At 42.4% G+C, this 24,729-nt stretch overlaps 2 protein-coding genes across 3 annotated transcripts in view; one reads left to right on the forward strand and one right to left on the reverse strand.

The window, feature by feature from the left end:
- YEATS2 (YEATS domain containing 2) overlaps positions 1 to 7,893 on the forward strand; it is a 45,728-nt gene extending 37,835 nt beyond the window's left edge. Inside the window, exons 29-32 of the mRNA XM_082225313.1 lie at positions 2,535 to 2,761; positions 3,345 to 3,419; positions 3,705 to 3,778; positions 4,777 to 7,893. Of these exons, the coding sequence (XP_082081439.1) occupies positions 2,535 to 2,761; positions 3,345 to 3,419; positions 3,705 to 3,778; positions 4,777 to 4,885 (485 nt within the window). The 3' untranslated portion in view covers positions 4,886 to 7,893. The remainder of the gene's footprint in view (positions 1 to 2,534; positions 2,762 to 3,344; positions 3,420 to 3,704; positions 3,779 to 4,776) is intronic.
- A 2,109-nt stretch (positions 7,894 to 10,002) lies between these two features.
- On the reverse strand, positions 10,003 to 21,169 carry MAP6D1 (MAP6 domain containing 1). Of its 2 annotated transcripts, XM_082223512.1 has the most exons (4): positions 20,213 to 21,169; positions 17,590 to 17,707; positions 14,283 to 14,324; positions 10,003 to 13,131 (listed from the first exon to the last, which is right to left on the reverse strand). In XM_082223512.1, exons 1-3 carry the CDS (start codon positions 20,827 to 20,829, stop codon positions 14,313 to 14,315), a joined length of 747 nt encoding a protein of 248 aa, XP_082079638.1. In that variant the 5' UTR covers positions 20,830 to 21,169; the 3' UTR covers positions 10,003 to 13,131; positions 14,283 to 14,312. The 2 variants fall into 2 exon arrangements, with proteins under 2 accessions (XP_082079638.1, XP_082079637.1); XM_082223511.1 differs by lacking the exon at positions 14,283 to 14,324 and having other exon boundaries at positions 20,213 to 21,167.
- Between the last annotated feature and the right edge of the window lie 3,560 nt (positions 21,170 to 24,729).

Raw genomic sequence — 24,729 nt, forward strand, 5'->3', positions numbered from 1 at the left:
GTGGTACATGACCCCAGTTAAGCTAGCAAAAATTTACCATTTGCCTGATAACAAATGTTGGAAATGTAAGGAAACTGAAGGTACTTTTTATCATCTTTGGTGGACATGCCCGAAGATTAAGGTTTTCTGGGAGATGATATATAATGAAATGAAAAAGGTATTTAAATATACCTTCCTTAAGAAACCAGAGGCCTTTCTCTTGGGCATTGTCGGCCAATTGGTGCCAAAAAAGGATAGAACTTTTTTCATGTATGCTACAACAGCAGCAAGAATACTGATCGCAAAGTATTGGAAGACACAAGATTTACCCACCTTGGAAGAATGGCAGATGAAAGTGATTGACTATATGACATTGGCGGAAATGACGAGCAGAATTCGTGACCAGGGAAAGGAGACTGCGGAAGAAGACTGGAAGAAATTTAAGATTTATCTTAAGGACTATTATAAACTTGATGAAGTTTAGAATGTCGAGATTTTATAGAGAGAAAGGGTTGCAGTAATATAAGATTAGATTAAGAAAGGACTATGATGAATTAGGACGGGAAAAAACATTTATAAGTTTCTATAGAAATTTGGACATGAGGATGCAGAAAGGGGAGGTATGGGGAAGTCCGAGGAAAGAAGTTTATGAAAGGACATTATGAAATTATATTTGTTTGTTTGTCTGTTTTTCTTTTATGTTTGTTTGTTATAAAAACTTTTGTAAAACCAATAAAAATTTTATAAAAAAAAAAAAAACATATTGTTTTGGAGAAGAGGTAAAATAAGAGAGGTGCTCTTGCTTTCCTTCTGCCCGTAACATGTGATCAAATTTGTAAAGTTAGTGCCCGGTTCTAAATTAATGTGTGTTGCAAATGGAAGCATTTTCTTTCCCCCTTTGTTGCTACCCTTGGATCCCGATACTGGGGGGGGGGCACCTCCTTTTCACTTTGAAAATATTTCTTTCATGTTTGGAACAATTTGTTCAACAAATCATTTGCCTTAGGGCTAAAAACAGGTGTGATTCTGTAACCTCTTAATTTGGGCCTGGAAAGCAATGGGCGGCCAATGCAGAGTGCTGTCTTTAATGTCCTATGCCAGCGGTTCTCAACCTGTGGGTCCCCAGATGTTGTTGGACTACAACTCCCATCATCCCTGAGCTCTGGCCTTGCTAGTTAGGGGTGATGGGAATTGTAGTCCAACAACATCTGGGGACCCACAGGTTGGGAAAGGCTGTCCTATGCAGTTTGAGGCCAGGATGCCTGAAGGATTGCCTGCACTTGTACAGCGGTACCTCAGGTTAAGTACTTAATTCGTTCTGGAGGTCCATACTTAACCTGAAACTGTTCTTAACCTGAAGCACCACTTTAGCTAATGGGGCATCCTGCTGCCGCCGCGCCGCCAGAGCACGATTTCTGTTCACATCCTGAAGCAAAGTTCTTAACCTGAAGCACTATTTCTGGGTTAGCGGAGTGTGTAACCTGAAGCGTATGTAACCTGAGGTACCACTGTATTAGCCTGCTAAGGTTTACAGCAGGGGTAAGCAACCTAAGGTCTGGGGGCCGAATCTGGCCCAATCACCTTCTCAATCCGGCACGAGGACGGTCCGGGAATCAGCGTGTTTTTACATGAGTAAAATGTGTCCTTTTATCTAAAATGCATCTCTGGGTTATTTGTGGGGCATAAGAATTCGTTCATTTTTATTTTTTGTCAAAATATAGTCCAGCCCACCACATGGTCTGAGGGACAGTGGACTGGCCCACAGCTGGAAAAGGTTGTTGGCCCCTGATTTACAGTCAGCTACTAAAAAGCCACAGGCTCCCCATCCCTAGACAAAGACCTGTGATATGACTGGAGCCAAGTACCCCACTCCTCCAGAGCAGTTTGGCAATTGTTAGTAAAAGGCTCTTGAAATGTTGATGCCCGCTGCGTATAAGTTGCTTTTTAAAGCTCCCTCCTTCGTCACGGTAATATCTATAAACGAAAATTCTTATGTTTACTGAACAGTGTGTTTCCTCGCTCCAGTTCCAGAGTGAACAGCTCTGACTTGCTTTTTTTTTTTTTACAAGGAGGGCAGTGAAACAGGCATTTTTATCCATAGCCACGCTCCCTCACTTTAGGATGAATCTGGACTTAAATTAGGTCTGTCAATCAATGGAACAAGTTAATAAAAAATCCCATTTATTTCAATAAGACTAAAGCTTGACTTAGTGTCGTTGCAAACCTGTAATGCTTATCTAGTTACACAGCTGCTGTGGGACTGGAGTCACTGTAGCAGAATGAGGCAGGTTGCTTTGAGAAATGTCAGTCCATCCACAGCACAAGTGTCTCTATTTTTATGGGCTTCTTTTCAGGCATAACGATGATGGCAACTTGAGATGGCAGGATGTTGCCACTGGAAACCATGTTCTGGTGTTGGGCGGTAGCAATTAGGGCTTTTTCCTCCTTGCGGTTCAGCACGAACTCCGAATGCCTTTTAGTTGCACCCATCTGTCACTAGATACAGATCTGTTTGTAAATCCTCTTTCTGTCTTCCCGATTGCTTCTTGGGAAAGAATGCTCATCTTCTTACACCACTGGGGAAGAACTATGTCGAAAGCTGGAAGAGCTGGAGAGGTTCCTCAAGCAAGAGCCAGACAATGACGAGGAAATAGACATTATCAACGTTGCTGAGCCTCTGAAAATAAACATTAAAAAGGAACCAGAGGAGAAGCAAGAGGAAGCAAAGTTCTACTTGGCACCCCAACCTACATCCGAGTTTGTGCGCGAGACAGTGGAGCAGGTACAGAGATAAGTGCTCTTCCTAGCTAGATGAAGAATTATTCACTGCCTCAAGCTCTTGACAGTATAATACATTTGTCCTGTGATACTTGCAAGCTGTGTTGACTTTTTCTTTACAAGGCTGGTTGGAGCTTGCTGGTACTCCTAGACTGCCTGGAACTTAATCCCCACCCTCAATTTGCCTACACCAGCTTTTCTCAGTCTGGTGTCCTCCCCATGCTTATCTGTTTTGCTGGCTGGGGATGATGGGAGCTGTAGCCTGAAACATCGGGAAGAGCCACTAGGTTGAGGAAGAGTAACTTAAACTGATAACAAGAACCCCAGGACCTGATGTGGAGATGGTGACGTTTAGCCCATAGCAGAAAGATAACGGGGCTCAACGCAGAGTGGGCAGGCCCAACTGGGGGAGCCAGAAGTTTTCCTGTGATGTGCCTTCCACACATCTCCCCCTCCCCACCATGCCAGCAAGTAGTTCTGTCAGGTTGTCAGAATCCCATTTTAACAGAACGTTTTGGTCCTATTTGTCTGCTCCTTTGTTTAGTAGTCAAGAGCGGTAACCTTTTATTCACCCTCTCATTTTATAGATAGGAATTTCCTTTCAGCCTGTAGAGCTGCACAAGAACGTCTATGCGTCCGTAATAGAAGATATGGTTTTAAAGGTAAACTGTTCGAAAACTTTCTGTCATTCAACAGTGTGAAATCTAAGTCATAGCTGGTTGAGTGAAATGCAGAAAAATTAAGTTGTGGCTTATATGAGACTGCATGTCCAAAGTCCTGTTTTTATATACATTTATATAGGTATGGTGTTGACAAGTTAAACAAACGTATCGTTCTTTGTAATTTGTGCATGGGGATGTGTCGATTTTATAAGACATGGTTTGTGATTATTAAAAGCATTTCTTAACTGTTTATGTTCTCTGTCCTTGAAACCCTCTTTATAACAGGCCACAGAGCAACTGGCAAGTGATATACTAAGAGAAGCTTTGGCAGTTGGTTACCAGGCAGCACCTCACAGCAGGTATACTTGCTTAGGTTTTACTTATACAGTGGTACCTCTGGTTAAGTACTTAATTCGTTCCAGAGGTCCTTTCTTAACCTGAAACTGTTCTTAACCTGAAGCACCACTTCAGGTTATATAATGGGGCCTCCTGCTGCTGCCGCACGATTTCTGTTCTCATCCTGAAGCAAAGTTCTTAACCTGAGGTATTATTTCTGGGTTAGCGGAGTCTGTAACCTGAAGCATATGTAACCCGAGGTACCACTGTACTGTATAACTTGTGTGGTATTTGTGCATTAGACAGAATCTATGTTTACTTTGAGGACTATAAATTTAAAATGGTTCAGAACTCCGAGGCACCAGAGGTCCAAATCACTCACAGACTGTGATAAGACATGGTTTCGTGTCTTCTGGTTGCTATTCTGTGCGCCCCCCAAATCCACTACAATCCTTGATTTCTCAAGTTATTTTCTCTAGGCAACAATCACTTCTCTACCAGGGAAGAGAGAAAAACAGCTTCTAAATGGACCAGGCAATCCTGATTCTAGAGAGAGAAATGTGCACTGAGGAATATGCAAAAATGGCTCCTCTTTTCCATTGTCCTAGGAGGAACTTCCTGAGTCATTTTCAAGCCATTTTTGCATCTTCCCTTGAGTTTGTGTGACTCTCTCTAGCACTCATCAGCCACAGCTCTGATTTGTTAAAAACCACTGAAAGGCAGGATTGTTCTCACAAAGCAATTGCTTCAAATGGAGCCTCACATTTTGCTTTGTAACTTTTGTTCTTAAAGGGGTACATGATATTGCTATTTTTAAAATGAAAGTTCAGAGTCTGGGCAAGCCCTGATAAATAGTAAGAAATTAAAATTTGTTCATGGTACAAATCAATACCAGTTTATAGCTGCATTTTTATTTGCAGAGTTCATCCTTGTGGATTTTGCTGTTGTTTGCTTAACCAGGTGCTTAGATAGAGGCTTGAGGACTAACATTCCATTGATATATTCTCCCTTCTCCCCCCAGGACTCCAAGAGAGATCACTGTGATGAATATTCACCAAGCCATCTGTAACATTCCCTTTCTGGACTTCCTCACAAACAAGCATATGGGAATATTGAGTGACGAACAGTGATCTGGACTGGAAAGCAACACGAACAGCAGAATAAAGTTCTTGGCACAATCCCATTGTGTTCAAATAAATATATATTTTAGTGTTTGGTTTAGGCTACCTCGAATACTACAAATTAGTGTTTCAAATTTTTTTAAAAAGAGAGAAAGCATAAATCTTTTTTTCGTTTCTTTTTTAAACCTGTTCCAAATTCAGCTGCCTAATTTCATTAGCAGTTGCTCCTAGGTGAGCTACCTGCGAAAATTATGATAGCACATTAGATCATGGCCTAGACTGCTGGACTCCTGCTTTATCAAGGAAATGAATCCTTGCATAGGGCTCAGTTAGTGTAATTCAGAAATAAATGCAAGCTTCCTTAATTCTCTTTCAAGCATAGCTTCCTCTGACATTGGTAGTTAATTGTAATGATGGTTACTGGAAACAAGCCAAATTCAACCTATAGTTCATAAAGCTGGCTTGTTTTCACTTGCCATCAGTTGGGCAATATGTTAGTCTAGGACAGAAGCAAAAGCTTCTGATATCCATGCTGTTGCACCAGAGGAAAGGAAGCATACAAGCACCACGAAAGGCTTGTTCTTGTAATATTAGACCAGGCTTCCTCAATCTTGGACCTCCAGATGTTTTTGGCCTACAACTCCCATGATCCCTAGCTAGCAGAATCAGTGGTCAGGGATGATGGGAATTGTAGTCTCAAAACATCTGGAGGGCCGAGGTTGAGGAAGCCTGCATTAGACCATGACTGAGCATTACATACCAATATAACCAATGAGTGGCTTAGGTGTATAGAAAGGCAGCAAATTCTGTTACAGTGTAAGATGACATAATGAAACATGGTAAGAAGAAGTCTAGACTAGGTTGAAAGCTTGTCCAAGTTGACAAATAATGCAAAATTGGCTCTCGGAAGGAAGTTGTTGCCAACCCTCAAATCACATGCCTAATTTTTCATTTATGCTGCGAAAATAATATTCTGTCCACCCCCCACCCATAGACCACAATTGGATCCTTTACTTGACCAGTAAAAAAAAAAAAAGTTAAGTTATAGCATACTGAGCTTTCCTCTAATTTTTTGCTGAGTCAGTTCAAATCTTGTTTTATTTTCTGATTTTAAAATCTTCAACTGTGAGGAGCCATTTGTTTGAATTCCAGATAATAGGAATTGTTTAGCCCACATTAAAGTATGTAATTGGAATATAATAGCTTCTCTAGGAGAATACTTTCTCCGAAATTTGTTGGTTTTCATGTATGTGGCTCTTAGGCTATTAGGGCACAAGGAAGTACAGTTTTTAAAAGATATTTTTTTTTAATCAGTCCATTTGGTGACCTAGATACTGTCCATGTGCAGCTGCCTTGCGATCTTTACTGAAAACATGCAGTGCCTTGCCGAACATTTCTCCAACATTTTACTGACCACACTGAACAACCAAATTATCAAATGGGGGGAGATAAATTTCAATGAAATTAACCTGGGTAGAGTACAGAGTTTTTATTGTGCTCAGCATACTTTCAAGGTAGCTATAGGGTGTTTGTAGGGGACGTGGGTGGTGCTGTGGTCTAAACCACTGAGCCTCTTGGGCTTGCTGATCGGAAGGTCAGTGGTTCAAATCTGCACAACAGGGTGAGCTATTGCTCTGTCCCAGCTTCTGCCAACCTAGCAGTTCGAAAGCATACCAGTGCAAATAGGTACCTCTGTGGCAGGAAGGTAAATGGCATTTCCGTGTGCTTTGGTTTCCATCATGGTGTCCCATTGCGCCAGAAGCGGTTTAGTCATGCTGGCCACATGATCCAGAAAGCTGTCTGTGGACAAACGCTGGCTCCCTCGGCCTGAAGTGAGATGAGCACCGCAACCCCATAGTCACCTTTGACTGGACTTAACTGTCCAGGGGTCCTTTACCGTTTTCTTTTTAGGGTGTTTCAGCATTGTTTCCTTTCATTCTGTAAGTCATTCTGCAGCCTTCCTGGATGCCCACGCATCCTGAAAACCCCATAATGTTCCTCAGCTGTGCAGAAGACAGTGATGCTGAACACCAGATGCCTGGCCTGATGTTCAGTGTTTTTTTTGGCGGGGGGGGGTGTAAGCTGGGTTTCTCTACTTAAAGAAATCAATGCAACAAGGTTTTTGGGTGGTTAGAAAAAAAGCTTTCATTAACAAAATAAAATCAGCATGTGCACCAATCTTAGAAGCTCGGTAGCACACACCCTGGCTTCTCACACTTCAATTGAAACTTGGGGGAAGATATCACAAAGCTATCCCACTGGACATTTTGAGATTTGGAATTGCAGGCAGTTAGGGGGGCTGTAGAGTATTGCAAAAAAGTTTTAACGGGAAGGGGAAAATACCAACATACACCCGATGCTCAGCTGCCTCAAACAATAAGGTAAGCTAAAAATAAACCCACACAGTATAAAGAAATTCTAAGGCACCCTGAGAAAGTGGCAGAAAAACAGACACCTGTTTGCCAGGTGGAGAGAACTTGGCATGTTTCGGCATGAAAATCCTTAACCTTGCTGTCAGGCTTGTTGACATTTAACTAGTCCACTAACAGGTCAGCAGCAAAAAGTACTAACATCTTATCAGTAGATGACTTGTAGGTGAACAATCTGAAAATAAAACAAGAACACTGAAACCAGTATTAATCAACCTAACAAAGAGAGGCTGTTTTCCTGAGATGGCAAAGGAGCTGTTTCTGATGGAAAGGGGGACGGGAATCTGTCCCATCAAAGTTTGGCATGCTTCAAGTGATTTTTAAATGTATTTTGGGCAAACTTTTCCTTCATTGGGAAATGAAAATGGTGCCCATCAGTTACTCTGTAATGATGGTTGGTTGGTAATGATGAAGTAAGAATGCTGCTTCCACACACCCAGATTGCTTTTGCTAAACCAAAGTGAACGCTTCCAAATGTGTTGAAGGCTACCATTGTCCAAAATGGTCCTTGGCTTAAATTCTTTGCCTGTATCATAATGTATAATTGTGTAATATACATTTACAATAAATTTTCTTTATTAAACATCATGGGGCTGGTCTCTACTTTTTTCATGCTCTAAGCCCATGTTGCTTTCCTGTACATCTGCAATTCAGACGAGTCACGAGGTGAGTGGCAGCTGCCATGTCAATGCCCATCAGTCCTACTAAATTGACTACTTCTTGTACTTTAGGAATGGGGAACTGTGGCCTCCATATGCAGAGACTCCCAGATTCCATCAGCCCCAGGCAACCCCTGCTAATGGTTAGGAAGGATGAGAGTTGTACTCAAGCCACATCTTGAGGACCATAGGTTACCCATTCCTGCTGTGCTCCCTCTTAGATGAATTGATTTTTCCCCCTTGGAGAATGCTGTTCAACAACAGTTGCATTGCATAGTCTAAACTTCCATAAGGAGTACAGAATACACTTGCAGAACCAGCTACCATAAAGATGGAACCACATAAATATAGGTGTTTACTTTTGTTGCCTGAAAAGCACATTATCATTGCCTAAAGCTACTTCTCCCCAAAAATACTATTGGAACAGGGACCAAGATGAAGAGTTAATTTTTACTTACCTGCTGCATATCTTCCAAAATTTCAAAGATTAAAATGAGAGGCATCTGTAATACCCATTTCTCCCATTCCTGCCTCACATACCTGTATGCCGAGGGGTGTGGAGATACTTGAGCTTTTTGCCCTTCACTCTTACTAACAATTTTTTTAGAAAAACCTTGGTTAAGTGCTTCTCTGCTGTATGTCCCACCAAGACTCCAAAGAAGCATTATTGTGGTAGTTCTCCTGACAAAATTTCAATGTGCACGTTGTGTTCCCTTAACAATATTCAATCTTAATTACCAAGCTCTGTGGACGATTCTCCTAAGATTCCTGTGTCCCTTGACTATGAGAATCTAATAATACAGTCTCTGTTTCTTTCTCTCTAGCTTTAAATAAATATCTAGGCCTTGAATAAAAGGATGCTCCTCTTCCCCTTAAATTGTAGACTTTCTCAAACAAGCCCACCTTTTGAATAAAGTCAATAAGACAAAGAAGTCAATTGTCATACTGATGAATAACAGCGAGGCTTGCAGAATGCATGTTGCCACAGCAACCAATTGCTAAGGAAAGTTATATTGACAGAAAAATTCTAGGAGTGCTTTGCACATTGAAAATAGTATGAAACACTCAAGTGCAGCAGCATGTCACCTTATATGCAAGTGTGCTGCTGTGATACATATATATATATATATTGATAAATGTGGGCCAGCATATGTACTTCTATACTGCAAAATACACAGCTGTTCAGCCACTATCTATGCACAGAACTACTAACTAGATGGAAATAGCATCATTTGTGAAGAGCCCCCAACCCAATCCTTAAACAGAGGTGGATTCCCCCTCCTTAATCCTTGCCAGAATACCTGCCATTTATTCAAGCAAAAAGTACCTGCTGCTGCTTAATCCTTCTACGATTCTTTCAAATAAAGGGGCATATTTTTTTATCAGAATACAGGAAACACTTGTGTATCTGCAAAGGCAGCTTCCTACAATAGTTTATAACATCCTGGATAAGGCTGGGAAACAATACTGTAATGTGTTCATAGCGTAGGAAGTGACTTTATGGAAAATAATCCCTCTCTTTCCCGCTCCACTACCACACACAATAGTTCCACTCAGTTGAGCCCAAGTATATATAAACTCTAAAGCATCACACAAAGTAAAGAGCACTGCCCTGATCTGATGTGAGAGAGCTGTGACCAGCAAGTGGTTTATTTCGTGAATCTGTTCTACCAGGACCACAGATGTTGTTCTAGATGTAGGGCGCCAATCATGTACATGCAATGCTCTTACACACCTGTAGACCAACAGGATCAGAAATGTCAGCTCTCCTCATGCACAGACTACCTGCCATGTGGGGAGATGAGGAACAGGTTCAGGCACTCAATCCAGGCACTCCCTAGGGCTGGCCACATTTTAGGTTGTGGGGGGGGAAGAACTGGAATTCAACCAGTGCAGATTTCAGCTACACTCTCAGTTCCCTAAAGCAGATAATAGATTACCATACAAATGTTATTGTTCCTTGGTATACATGCAAACCATCGAAATGTTTTAGTACTCCAAACAGTTTCCATTAAACTGAAGACTGAAAAAGAACCTGTAGCCAAAATACATTTTTATTAAATTTATCTTTTGACTCCATAAAATACAAACTTCATGTATAGCTGCTTTGTTGTCATCTTTTTTTTTTTCTTTTAAGAAATCTTATTAAATTAAAAACAGAAACCAAATAGGCAGTGTGGTTTTCTTTTGTCTGTTTAGTAAAAGTCTGGATTGCAAATAACTGAACCAGTTAAAACTCAACTGCTTAAATATATCAGAAATCGTCAAGCAGAATAAAGAGGTTTTTACTCAGAAACATTCAACATGCAACAAAGAATATTTTAACTATGTTCCTGAAAGACCATGATTCTTATCCCCATTCCCTTCCCCAAATTCTTTCTGCATGTGCTTACATTAGATGTAGGGCCATCTGTCAAATGGTCCCTGTATGAAATCTGAATGATTAGACAAGCACCCACTTATGAAGTAGATGAAGAATGAGTTCCAAAAGCAGTTTGTGATATGGCATGATGTACGAAGAAAAATGAAATGAAATAAAAACTCCTATTGGGCACACCCAAGCCTTTGACGGTGATGAAATCCTGTTAGGCACCTCAACATCCCACTGACACCAGTAGAGGGTGAGCTGACAGTTATGTCTTTTTCTTGTAATAATAACTGGGAGTTTGGGACACCCAGTTTTCTCAGGATTATACCCTATATGGTTCTTGCTTAGCCACTTATGAACAAATTGAATATTATGTTATCAAGAACTTCTTAATTCTAATGGGCAAGTGTCAAATTCGAGTGCGCCAGTGGAAAGCTCCCACGACTCCAATACAAACACATACATGTAGAACTGGAGTAAGGGCCTTGGGGCCTCCCAAAGATCAAGTATTGCTTTTGGTTTTTTCCAGAACCCACCAATACCCAGTCAGCATTTGTGTGGAGCACCATGAAGTCCCTGCTTGAATGCAGCCCACCAGAATCTGTTCACCGGCAGTGGAGAACCTGTGACCCTCCACGTGTTGGTGAGACTACAGCTCCCATCAGCCTTGACCGCTGCCTGTGTTGGCTGAAGCTGATGGGACTTGGAGGCCAACATCATCTGGTGGACCCCAGCCTTCCACCAAGGGAGTGACGTACACTGAAGTCCCTAGGATCAGGGCAATAGATCATTCCGACATTTACAAATGTCAGTTGGCAATTAGTTACTTTGATAAAATATATACAATATATGAGGAACCGAACTAACACTAAGAAATGGTTTATTAAAAGAGCCTAGGCAAAAGCTGCTTTTGTCTCAATACGATTCAAAAATGTAGGATAATGAAATTTTAAAATGATCCCTGTTTGCAAATTATGTTCTTATAATAGCCACTATGTAACATTTCTTTAGTACTAGCATTACCAATATGCAGGCAATAATTTAGGATTTTGAAGGCAATAAATTTTCTACCTTGCATTCTCAAAACAATTAATGATAACTAAAAGAATACTAAGCATACTCTATTATTTTGAGGGAAAAAATCATCTGTTCTCTCTATGTACAATATTTACATACATATTAAATAGCACTATTACAACTTGAATTGGTCATTGCTTTAACATCTGGTCCATTGCAATGTTGTGAGCTAAACAAGTTAGTGCTTCCAGTTTCCAATAAAAGTTGGTACTTTTTTGGGAATGTTTCAATTTCCCTCTGATGGTTTTTTCTCTCCACAGGATGTAATAGTTTCCCCAACCCTAAAAATGTAACAGGTACTTCAGGGTGGCTATACCAAAGTTGTGCAATGCACTTCCTGGAGAAATACATAAATATACCTCAGTGACCATAAATGTGAGGTCTACTATTTTTGACAGATGTATCCTAGTTATTGTATGTAAGCCCAGCAGGAGTAGTTGGTGCTGGGTATTAAAATTAGGAAATGTTTATGGTGCTGTGATCCTTTGGCTGTTATCTTGTGTTTTTAGTTATATTTCTATCGTTTTTGTTTTATTTAGATGCTTTAATGTACGCTATCTCAAGGTCCTATTAAGTAGGCAGTGTACAAATAAATAAAGTCACCAAGCTTTTAAAAATCCCTGTTTCATTCAATAGTATTGCTCTGGGGATTCTTTTGGCCTACTAAAGATGTGGGATAGAAATAAATCTCGATCAAGTCTTGATTTTCAGTTCCAGAATAAAGTCTCTAGACCTTGGGGGTATTCTAAAATGGATGTGAATACTGAGTCTGTATGCACACCAACTTAAGAGAAGCTTGTGCCTTGCCTCAGAATGACCAAGCACTGGGCTCTTAAGGAAATAAAAGGTTTTTGCCTATCCAGGAGGAAATGAAGCAGAGATGTGAGACTGAGTCCTAGGAAAACCTCTCTCCAAAGAAGAAACAATCTTGAAACCAACCACAGCTCCTATCAAAAGAGCTCCACAGAAATGGAAGGAATCTGGTGAAGTATTTAACTGGAGTAAGGACCTCTGAAAGATAAAATGCTGCTTCTGTTTGTTCAGAACCCTCTAAAATCCAGTCAGCATTTGTGTGGAGCACAATCTAGGGCAAACGGCTCAAGGGCCACCCTGTTCACCTTGAAAGACCCTCAGCAAGGAGACATCAAAAGTCTTTGCAACAATATGATATATGCTTTGAGGATGATCCCCAGATCTAAAAAGAAACAGCAACGTTCAAAAGCCACCGAGTCTCACTTTCATTTTCTTATCAGTGTGGCTATACAACATTGAGAGGGGAGTGTTTTACTATACACCTTACTCAGCCCTGCCCCATTGTGTTCTTCAGCATAAGCTTATAGCTTAAAATGCTGCTTTTTTGCTGACCAACGTCAATATCCGGAATACTGAAGCCAGTCAGCCCACTGTTAATGAGCCTATTTCTATGAAAGTAGGTCACTCTCCCCTAGTATTTTCCACCATCTCCAACTCAAGTGCTTTTTGATTTACATGTTCATAATAGATGCATAAATTCTGATATTCGCTGTAGCTGCTTTTAATAATCCTTGTTCTTATCTCAACACCACTCGTGAAAGTTGCATAGCTGTACATTTTCACAACCTTAACATTCAAGCTGCCTGGATGGGAAATGTGCATGATCCAGATTCATACATGGAGGATGCGAGATGGCGCCTGGAAAACGGCAGAAGGATTCGGAGAAAACTTAGTCTTCATTTCTGGAATCTGGAGAAAAGAAAAGACGAATGATTAGGTCCATTGCTACATACAAAAACATCATCGTGGGCTCCAGTTACAGGCTGTAGACCTGTAGCTCAGTGGCAGAATATCAGTTTTGCATGCAGAAAATCGCAGGTTCGATCCCCGGCATCACCCTGTTTGAAACCTTGAATAATCACTGTCAGTCAGGCTAGACAGTACTGAACTAGCTGGGCAAACTGTCTGACCCAGTATAAGGCCTTTGTACCCATGTTCCTACCCTTCAAGAACACCAAGAAGGGACCTGCTGTATCAGAGACATGCTCCTTCAGATATTGATGGACTCCAGCTCCCTTCAGCCCCAGCCAGAATAGCCAGTGGAAATTACAGTCTAGCAATATCTGGAAGGCCACAATTTGCTCACCCCTGCTCTACATGCTGGGAAATATTAAAGGGTCTTCTCACTATTCAAAAGATACTCTTATTGTCAGAGCTGCAGACAGTTCATATACTGATCTACAGACAGAATCCAGCCCTGTTATTAATACAAAGCCTGTGCACTGCAGAAATATGGTATGTGACATAATTCAATGAGGTTTGGAGTCAAGAAGCTGAATTTTATTCTTCTTTGTGCTTATATTAGGCTGAGGGGAAAGAAGTCTTTTCCATGGCCACAAACTGTGCTTTGTGGACAAGATGGGAGGCTATATTCAAGTGAGGTGCCTGAGGGCTGGTTCAAAGAAATTCGCCCACTCGCAGCTGCCGCTGAAAAGCCTTTTAGATTGGCATCCTCGGTGTCTTTCACATGCATGCAAGCTAAACTCCACACTTGGTTGGACCAGCTCACTGAGGAGAGCTCAGACGTTACTCCCTGCACATGAATGGCCAGGATGGGCCAGATCTTTTCAACTGCAATGATGGGCAAATGAGCTACGGAAAGGGCTGTACAGCATATGATTTGCATGCACAAAAGCCCCAGGGGCTCCAGGTGGGGCTGGAGAAGGTAACAGTTTGAAGAGAGAGCCAGTCAGTCAGTGTCAACAATATGAAGTTTGATGAACTAAAGGTAGCTTCCTGTAAGTACATTTCAACTGGTGGCAACCTTTCTGCCTGTGTAAGGCCAACATGCAAGCAGTAATAAGGTGGAAAGGGGAAGAGAACCCCTGAAAAACCCTTACCATGTTTAGAATTGCAGACTTTATTCTTCCTCAGATGCCTCCCTGAAGGAAAAGTGGGTTTTTTTATTGATAGCTGGGGATAGGGTAGAATTGGAAGTAAAGCAACTCAACCCCGCTACAGGAGCCTTCTCCCAAATATCTCCCATCCCAACACCTTATGACATTTACATAGCTGATCACGTCTATAACATCAAGTTCATAATATGGCCAAGAGTTTAAATGCATAGTCAACTCAAAATATCCTCCTCACAAGTGCAATTTCACTTGATGTGTGGAAATTGATTGAAGGAATAGCACAGATGCAAAAGCTTGGAGCCTTAGGAAACAAACCCTCCAAGCTATACCTGACCTGTTTAAAATAATGGGTTAAATACTGCAAGTATATATTTCTGAAGATCTCCTAAATCAATGGGTCTTAATGGTGCTGAGTTGTGGCCACAGAGATCCCTCTTTTTTCTGCATTCCTGTTTTAACTTGTTTCATGTTTTTATAATGCTGTTAATTTTATATACCACATTGGGGTATTTTAAACTTAAAATGGCCTAGAAAAGTTTTCAAATAAGTAAGTCAAATCCTGAGACTTTTAAAGATGTACTGGTTAATAGTGTCTAGGTCTGATTTTTTTATATAATACCTATAGATCCAAAAATCTTTTTTATTTATTTTTTATTTGTGAATTTATAAGAGTACAAAATACAGAACTGAAGAATAAAAGAAAAAAGTGAAAGAAAAGGAAGGGGGAAGAGGGGGATAGATACATTACATCAATCCATAATTCTATTCCATTGACTTCCTGACCATCCTTTCATGGCTTCCTAAAGTTTCCCATTGCTGCTGAATATTCTATTTTTTCTAGCTATTTAAACATTCACATTCTTCTAATTATAAACTAAAACTGCTGAGCTTACTCAGCACTTTAGTCAGTTAACCAAACTGACTAAAGTTCTAACATTTTTACAATGGTTTTTTAGGTAGCCTACAAATGGCTTCCATTCCTCTTTTAGACTTTCTCTTCTTGCTCTCTAATTTTGCTAGTTAATCTTGCTAATTCTGCGTATACCAATAATTTCATCTGCCACTCCTCCTTTGTAGGTACTATCGCCTCTCTCCATCTTTGTGCATATAGGATTCTCGCTGCTGTAGTGGCATACATACTTGGTACCTGGGGCCTCATTATTCCTAACAGGAATGTAAAAGTCTCCCGAATTTTTTCCCCCAATTCATTATATATCATTTCCCAATATTCTTTAACTAATCTACAGGTCCACCACATATGATAAAAGGTTCCATCCATAGCTTTTCCCCTAAGAGCATAGTAGACTATGAATTTTAATTCTGTTTTCCATTGTTTCAACGGGTGAAAGCCATAAAGGTGGTTTCCTTTCTATCAGGTTCTTATGTTTTCCCCAAACTCGATAAATATTTTTCCTAATTACATGATTCATAAAATTCTTATGTATTCTAGCTTTACTTTACCATGGACATGCATGCCAACCAAATTTAACACTGTACCACTCCAAGTCTAGCAGTTCAGTATTCTCCAACTTTATCCAATCTTTTAACCAGCAGAAACATGATGCTTCATAATATAAACACAAATCTGGCAGTGAGAAGGCTCCTATTTCCCTAGTGTCAATCAATATCTTATATTTAATTCTTGGTTTCTTACCCTGCCAGATAAATCTAGAAATACTAGATCTAAACAACTAGGGCTCAAGTTCAGACCGTCTCATTCCTTGGCTAATGCTTAATTTATTCAGGACTAATAAAATAAGTCTTGTGGACAACGTCCCGTGTGTCTGCTGCTAAATTAATATCTCTGCCCAGGAGGGTACCAGGTTGGAAAAGGCTGGTTTGTGGAATCAAGGGGTCATTGCTTTCTTGAGCAAGCTAGAAAAGTAAAAACCTATCCATAATCTGTGGGCTTCCACAGTTAGAAACTTAATCTTGCCTTCTGCATAGTTCATTTAGCTACCAAAATCCTTGGTTAAAAACAAACTGGGGAACCTTAAATGGAAACAGGACCTGGCTGCTATATAATTTTATCAGGAGCTCTCCTTCTTCAAGGATGATTTTAAAATGGAGAGCTACCTACCTAAATTAATACATTGCCCTCCAGGGATGGCTTTTCTGCATTAAGATATCAATCACAGCCTACAAAGGTGCTTGAAGGTCGTCACCAGATTAGTCTTGAATGGCGCCAGTGTATTTGTGATTCTGGAGATAGCGAGGATTTCCCAGATATTAGAAAGAGATAGCTTTCTGCAGGGAGAATTAGTTCTGTGCCCATTATAGCCAAAATTACATTTAAATGGCATGGGGATTATGAGATGTATAGCCTTGTTTGCCCTCACAGCAAGCAGAATTAGAGCCAAACGGATTAGCCTTTAGGGCAGCAATTGAGTGAAATTACTGCTGAAGGGACGCGGGTGGCGCTGTGGGCTAAAGCCTCAGCGCCTAGGGCTTGCCGATCGAAAGGTCGGCGGTTCGAATCCCCGCGGCGGGGTGCGCTCCCGCTGCTCGGTCCCAGCGCCTGCCCACCTAGCAGTTCGAAAGCACCCCCGGGGGCAAGTAGATAAATAGGTACCGCTTACCAGCGGGAAGGTAAACGGCGTTCCGTGTGCGGCTCTGGCTCGCCAGAGCAGCGTTGTCACGCTGGCCACGTGACCCGGAAGTGTCTTCGGACAGCGCTGGCCCCCGGCCAATAGATGTGAGATGGGCGCACAAACCCCAGAGTCTGTCAAGACTGGCCCGTTCGGGCAGGGGTACCTTTACCTTTACCTTTTACTGCTGTCTTACTGGTGCGATTTTTCAAATAACAGTTTGTTTATGAACTATATTGTTATAATAGTTAGTTATGATAAGTCTGTTTGAATTGAGTATAATTCATTTTTGTATTTGTTTTCTTTTCAATATACCCTTTCTGGCTCCTTTCAGTAACCAACCTGATTGACTGACTCTGCAGAAAAGCTATTGCGTTGCAAATAGACCACTTTAAGCTGTCAGATCCTGGCCCTAATTCAGCTCTAGTTGTGGATACCAACTCCTAGCTTCAAATTAGGTTATGAATCCCTACCTGCATAAAAAACACACATCTAGCCAGCTCAATGGGGCCCAGATGAGCACCATAATAAATATGGGGTGCACATCTGCAGAGGAGCTCCTTTGCTGCATTGGTCTTTTTGATAGGTTAGCTACTCTTTTGAAAGCTGAAGCATTACTCGTGATGTGTTACTGTTTTCCTGGGCTGAGTCCTACTCACATTAGCAAACACCTGCATTTCAAAGATTTTGCAAAGTTCATTTACCTTAAAGTCTGCTTTGTAGCTGGATTCTTGCGCAAAGTGATCCTCTGGAATAATGAAACCCTGTGTCGTCTTTGTAGGCCTTGATCGTTTTGCTCCAGTCCATGGACGATATTCATGCCTAAAATGAATTTGTAAAGTGAAATAAAGGTGTCTAAAGGTACAAAAAGTGGGCACCGCTACTTGGAAGTAGACAAAATTAGCATGCTTATAATGTTGGAAAAGGTAAACTGGAAATATATATCCACATGTATTTTTTAAATTTACCTTGCTCTTTCATCCACCTCAAAATAATATAAAATTAACAGGAAACAATTTGAAAGCAATGGAAAATGAGGCATAGAAAACCGGTGCTGAAATCTCTGCCCCTCGCCTTGTATTGGAATACCTACAGACATTACCTGCTCCCAGGCAAATGCCTTAACCTTCCGTACCCTTGATAACAGTTGAACACCTTTGCTATTTAGAGAGAGACACTTGATTCAGATTCAACAGCTAGCATTATCAATACACCACTGACATCCTATTAATTGCTTGGCCAGCATACAAAACCATGCTGTGCACAGGACAGCTGTCCTTTGCCAGAACAAGCTGAGTCAAGATTAAAAACAAATTAAAAGGCATTTGGGGGTTTTTAAGAGCCAGATTTCCAGAGAGTTAAATAATCTGGGGAGCAGGAAAGCAACCAGTGAGCCAGTCTGAAGGAAGTCTGTCTGCACTCAGAAGGGAAAAAAGAAAAGAAAAAGAAAGGGCTAGGTCAAGCCAAGGCTTTTTGAAAGCCTGATCTGATAATCTCACTGATTGCATGATGCCCTGTCTGTAGCATCAAGGTCTTGCTGGTGAGCCCTGCAAGATAAGGCAGAGACAGGACCCCAGCACCTGGAAAAGAGGCAGAAAGTGCTCACCTGAGAAAGAACAGGAAAGACAAAAACATGCTCTGCTATCTGTTTTCTATATATTCATTCAATACTCCATGGAATAGTGATTTGTATTCCTCCCAGTGGATCATAGTGGAAGAGGGAGAGCAATGCATTTGGGAATTAAGTCTTGCAGACTGACAGCTATATCCAACTATTATACTCAAGAGAGTGAAGGAAGGTGAGGACAAGTCATAAGGCTACAAGAGTAGACCCATAAAAAGAACTTTCTGGCAGTAAGAGCTCCACTGGCCACCTCAGAAGGCGGCAGACTCTCCTTCCTTGGGGTTTTTTGAGAAGAGGTTGGATGGCCATCTGTGAGGATTTTTTTTTAACTGGGATTCCTGCATTGCAGGGGGCTGGACTAGATCACCCTTTCCAGCTGTTTGATTCAATCAAAAGACTTGACTAATTTGTCAATTGATTTCGGTGGGTCTACTCTTGAGTATGACTTACAGTAGCTGGATACAATCCTACGTAATTCTATCTCCCTTTTAAATACAGTGGTATCTCGGGTTAAGAACTTAACTCGTTTTGGAGGTCCGTTCTTAACCTGCAACTGTTCTTAACCTGAAGCACCACTTTAGCTAATGGGGCCTCCCGCTGCTGCCACACGATTTCTGTTCTCATCCTGAAGCAAAGTTCTTAACCCAAGGTACTATTTCTGTGTTAGCAGAGTCTGTAACCTGAAGCGTCTGTCACCCGAGGTACCACTGTAAATACTGGGGAGGGGAGGTTAGCAGCTGCAATATTTATTCATAGGCAATATATCTAAGTTGTTTGGGTGCTTTTTTAAAAAAGAAAAGCATTGGGATGATTAGGGATGTATATGGGGGGGGGGGACAGGACTGGGAAAGTATTTCAATGTGATTTGGAAAGTGCTATGGAGTTCTCAGTATAAGAGGTGTCATCTACCCAATGTAGATTGTCGGGTTCTGGAAATCCTTACTTCCTGAACCAAGATTTGGTTGTGGTGACCTGGACTACTGCATACAGTATATTGTGCTTTGCCTAACAGAAAACACTTCTGTATAGCGGAAAAACAAATATGTGGTCGGTGAGAGGGAGGGGGACCTGCATATATATTGTCACGTGTCAACAACTGCACACAGAAGCATGTTGCTTCACTGAGATGCCACAAGGACCCTACCCTTTCAAGTGAATGGACCAGGACTGGAGAGACCCAGGTTAACATTTCCCCCAGTCATGAAGCTCACTGGGCAACCTTGGGCCAGACATTCAGCTGCTCATCCTAACCTACTTCACAGGGCTCTTCTAAAGATGTAACTGGAGAAATGGAAGCATGTACTTAGTTCCTTGGAGGAAATGCAGAAAAAGTGAGCATGTAGATGGCATACATGCAATGTTAAAAAAAGCATTACGGTCAAGCAGGCAATGAATGCAATACCGAAACCTACCAAATGCAGGTTCCCTACTCCTATTCCCCGCACAGAAAAGCTTTATCTGCAGGAAACGGTTAACCCTTGGCGAGGAAGATGAAGTGAATGTGCTCCACACATGCTCAGAGACACCCTTTTTCTTTGCGTCTTTATTCCTTCCAGGGCCGAGCTGTGGCCCATGTGTGTGTAAGGGATGGGGTAGGGGGCAAGTGGAAATGTTCTGCAGGAGCTAAGCCCTGCTAAGAAAGAGAACCCCTCCTTCTCCAAAAATAATCCCCGGCAGCGGTCCCAATTCAGCGCGTTACCTACCTGTAGGAGGAGGTTTCGGGGCCGCCTGGCGGCGAGGAGGAGGGCCACACCTGCTTAAAGCCGCTGTACTTGCTGCCCACCACCTCCTGCCCGGCCGCCGGCAGCACGTACACGTGGGAGCCCCCCGGGATCGCGGCGTGGGAAGGGGCGGCCGGGGCGGCAGCGGCGGCGGGGGGCGCCCCGGGGGCTTCCACCCGCCTGTACTCCCCGATCCAGGGCAGGGCGTCCCGCTTCTGCACCGGCCACGCTTGGAAATCCTGCTGGTACTGAGTCTCGGCGGCGAAGGGCTCTTTCCGGTAGCCGCCGCGCGTCTTCTTCGACGGCTTCCTGGCGCCCCCCAGGCCGTCCTGCAGCGACGGGGCGGACGCCGAGACGGGCAGCGAGGCGGCGGCGGGCGCCCGCGGGTGGGTCTGGTGGGGGCGGCTGCTGGTGCTGCCACCTGTTGGGATCCGAGGCGGAGGCGGCGGGGGGGCACCGGCCGCGTCCGTCCCCTCGTCGGCCGGCTCGTCGATGTCGGAGTAATTGTGGATGGTGAGCGGCACGGCCAGGTCCGACTTGTCCAGCTGGTTCCAGAAGCGCGCCAGGCAGCACACTCGGCTGATGCAGGGCCAAGCCATGGCGGCGCCACCATGCACGGATGCGGGGACGGGAGGAGATGGAGAGAGAGGAGGGGGAGTTCTGCAGCAAGAGTGGCGGCTTCTCCCCCTGCGCGCAGCAACGCTCCCAGCTCGCCCCGTCGCTTGCCAATAGCAGCACCTCCTCCTGCCCACTTGCTCGCTGGCTTCCCCCCCTCCCCACTCTTCTCTTTCTCCACCCCCCCTCCCCACTTGGGTCAATATCAGTCCCTCTTTAGAAGGATGCCAAACACGTGATGCCCCTGTGCACCATCACCACCGCCCCCCCCCGCGACAGAAGGAGCTTAATGCAGCAGCATCTGCCAGGGATACAAAAAGAACTGGGGGGGAGGGATGTGGGGGTGACACACACATAGCCCCGGTCCCAGAGCTTTGTGCCATCCCCTCCAAGGGCTTGGCGCTCTCTCTAGGAAATGCCCTGCACCGCTTGCCTCTTGAATCGAAGGCAGACCGGCTCCATCGGTATGCAGATCGACGCGCCTTTAAAAAGATGCTAATAAAGCTTCGGTTATGCTGGAAGTGCATGTCCACTGCAATCCGTGATTGGCAGTTGGTGGGGGGGTGATTAGATCAGGCGCGGGTGGGGGGGCAATTGGATTAGTCGCTAGGGTGACCTATCATGAATCAAAGCAAAAGGGAAAAGAAGCAAGAGGCAAGGTCTTTAGGGTATTTTCCAGATGTTCACAAGAGAACTTGGGGCCATATGCACAAATTGAAGGAATATCCACTGCTCAAGCACCGAGATGAGCATTCCTTTTCCTCCAGGCTCTCCTTAGCTTGCTCCTCTAGTGGTGTATTTAGTACACAAGTGTTGTTTTTTAGAAGCAAGGAAGAACGCACCTTCTGTCCAATAAGAATGCATGCCAAACACACACCAAAAGTAAAGGTGGCTGTTGCCTTACACTCTGCATGTAACAACAGTTTACACAGCTTAGCATATGCTAGAAGCAAACTTTTTTTTTGCATGTGTGCAGGAGATAATATCGTCTCCAGTGCACAGCAAAGCAACTGATCAAGGTGGAAGTTGTTCTTTGGAAAACAGGCTAAAATTATCTACTTTCCTGAGAGCCAGCTCCACTCAAACACAGTGGGACTTACTTCCATATAAACAAGCAAGGGATAAAGCTGTCAGCATCTTTACAGACAGCTAAAGGCTGCAATATAACTGACACTATCAGTTGCATAATTAAAATTCACCATTGTAAAAATGCTCCCAGCTGCAAGATATTGATTCTTATAAGATTAGTTCCAGTCAAGTAATGAAAAATGCACAGAATACAGGATTAATTAAAAGATGCCTGTTTTAAAAGTGGATATCCCTGGTCAATGTGCTATACAATACTGTTAAATAAAAACATCATACATCAAGATAAACAGAATAATAATGCTGGGTTGGAACCAGAGATGCATGAGCAAAAGAAGTTCTGGCATAGTGCTGTTTTGTGAACTATTGTGCAAGAATTAGTGGAATGCCTTGTGCAAATACAAGCACGCCTTTGGATTTCAATTATTGTGCTGGATCTTGCCTCATGTCAGAACAACAAAAATCCCCTTTCTCTGTCAAAAAAGCACTTTTGAATCCAACCCATTTAGAATGCAGGACTCCTTTTCAATATGTTGCACTGGTTTCATTTTATACCACAGTAGGATCACAAAACTGGGATCAGACTAAAAGTATGGGGAAAGAAGAATTATAGACACAGGTGCATGCTCAACACTGTCTGTTTTTACTTCATCTACAATTATACCCTGCAAGTATTCAAGGCAGTTTACAATCAAAATCGCTCTTTCAATAAACACATCTTCTTCTTAAATCCTTTACGCTCAAAGAATGAGGACATCTTCAAGGGAGTAATGATGTCTTTGTAGCCAATTTAATAGCTTGAGCGGACCATGTCAATGGTTGAATCCAGAATCCCCATGAGCAGACTCATTCCAGATTTTCCTTCCTTGGAAGGTGGTGCTTGGTGATAATCACCCTTCCCCACAGCAAAAGTCTCTGGATCTCAGCCCTTTGTACAAGTGGAAGCGGTAACTTCATTTACAGACGGGCAACTGGATCCAATCCTATGCTATCCTCACTAAGCACAGCCTTAGCAGCTTTTTGTTCACTCATACTTATTTAAAACTGGTTTGACTTTTTAAAAAAGCTATAGATCAACCATGCAGAAGGCATTCTGTTGCTTTTTTTTTCAAACAGTAGGATTCAGAAGGAAATTGTGTTTATTGGCAGCAGCAAAACTTTTACATAGCCTGGCTTTAGAAAGAAGCAAATTTAGGTAATTGCTAAATATTTAGGTCATTGCTAACACAATAAAATTGATCAAATACAAAAGCCTAATTATTTCAAATACCTTTAAGTTATGGGGGAAAGGTGCTTAAACTTCCTGCTATACTATCTCTAGAATTTTAATAGGTCAGTAAATCTGAGTTCTCCATTCTATAGGATCTGCCATTTTTATGTATTGAAAAATGCTCTGAGGATATCTACTGAAGAGCAGAGCATAAATATACTGTATAAATAAAATGTAATGCATTTGAAAAATTCTAAAATTGTGTTATAAATATGTGTTACAGGTCGCCTTTGGGATATCCTTCACCACCATAAAAAATGATCTATGATATTTAACATGACAGTTTTTCCTCACTATGGTTGCAGGAGTTAGTTTAATGATCTGACCAGAGGGTGGAAGGGTTGGCATTTGGCTAGCTAGCTAGCTGTTGTCAGAAGATGGCCAAATCATCAAGTATTTAAAACCTAAGCCTAACAGAATCATTAGCAGAGACTGCTATTACAAAAAGTAACATATTCTAAGAGTCTCCTTCTCCCAAAAAGCTTTTCATTGCACTATGTTAAATCACAAGGAGGCCCAACCCCTTTGTCACAAAAGGTATAGGTTCTGTGAGTTTTGTTTCTCAGGCTCTTGTAACAAGTAGGGTTGCCAACTTTTGTTTCCAAAATCCTGACATATAGGGCTGAATGCCTCTGAGCATTTTTTAGTCCTTTCCTCCCTTAGAGAAAATCTTCCTAAAAAGAACCTAAGGGCAGCATACCCTCCAACATTTCTCCGATGATAATAGGCACGTCCCATTCCATAATGATAATTTTACTATTTATACCCCACACATCTTACTGGGTTGCCCCAGCCACTCTGGGCAGCTTCCAGCATATATAAAAGCATAATAAAACATTAATAAAAACTTCCCTATGTGGGATTGCCTTCAGATAGCTTGGGGGTTGGATAACTCCATACCCTCCAACATTTTTCCAATGGAAATAGGGGCATCCTATGGAAAAGTGGGACATTCCGGGATCAAATCGGAAATTGGGATGGCTTCTCTAAATCAGGGACGTCCCTGGAAAATTGGGACACTTGGAGGGTCTGGAACAGGCCGCCTTTCCTTTGTTAAGAATGAGCTTCTTAATGCAGTGCCCAAGAGGGAGCCTGAAGTGAGATGTCAGGCAGCAATTTTAACAAGCGGGGGAAGGGGAGAGAAAGAGGTTGGTTTCTATTCTGATCTAGCTAAGTCATCTGTGTAGTCTTAATGAATGCTACTAGCAAATGGTGCCAGCCCCCATATTGTGGGGCTTTTTTTTTAGTAAGGGACTCACCTGGAGCAGTCCACTGTGCATGCCCTTCCATTCACAGCCCAGACGTCCTACAGCAAATGCATTTGTACTACTCCTCCCCACCCCACATATTTGAAAGAGGCCATAGCATTTGAAAGAGGCCATAGCTTAATTGTAGAGCACAGCTCTGTGTGTGCATTAATATATATATATGCCTAATAATATCAAACATCATTGCAGATTAAGACAAGGAGAATGATAAAGCAGTTTCTTAACCAGAGCTCTGTAGTATCAGGATCTTACTAGAACTG

The sequence above is a fragment of the Podarcis vaucheri genome, assembly GCF_965113315.1.
Source record: "Podarcis vaucheri genome assembly, chromosome: 5".
In the NCBI taxonomy this organism is placed as follows: Eukaryota; Metazoa; Chordata; class Lepidosauria; order Squamata; family Lacertidae; genus Podarcis; species Podarcis vaucheri.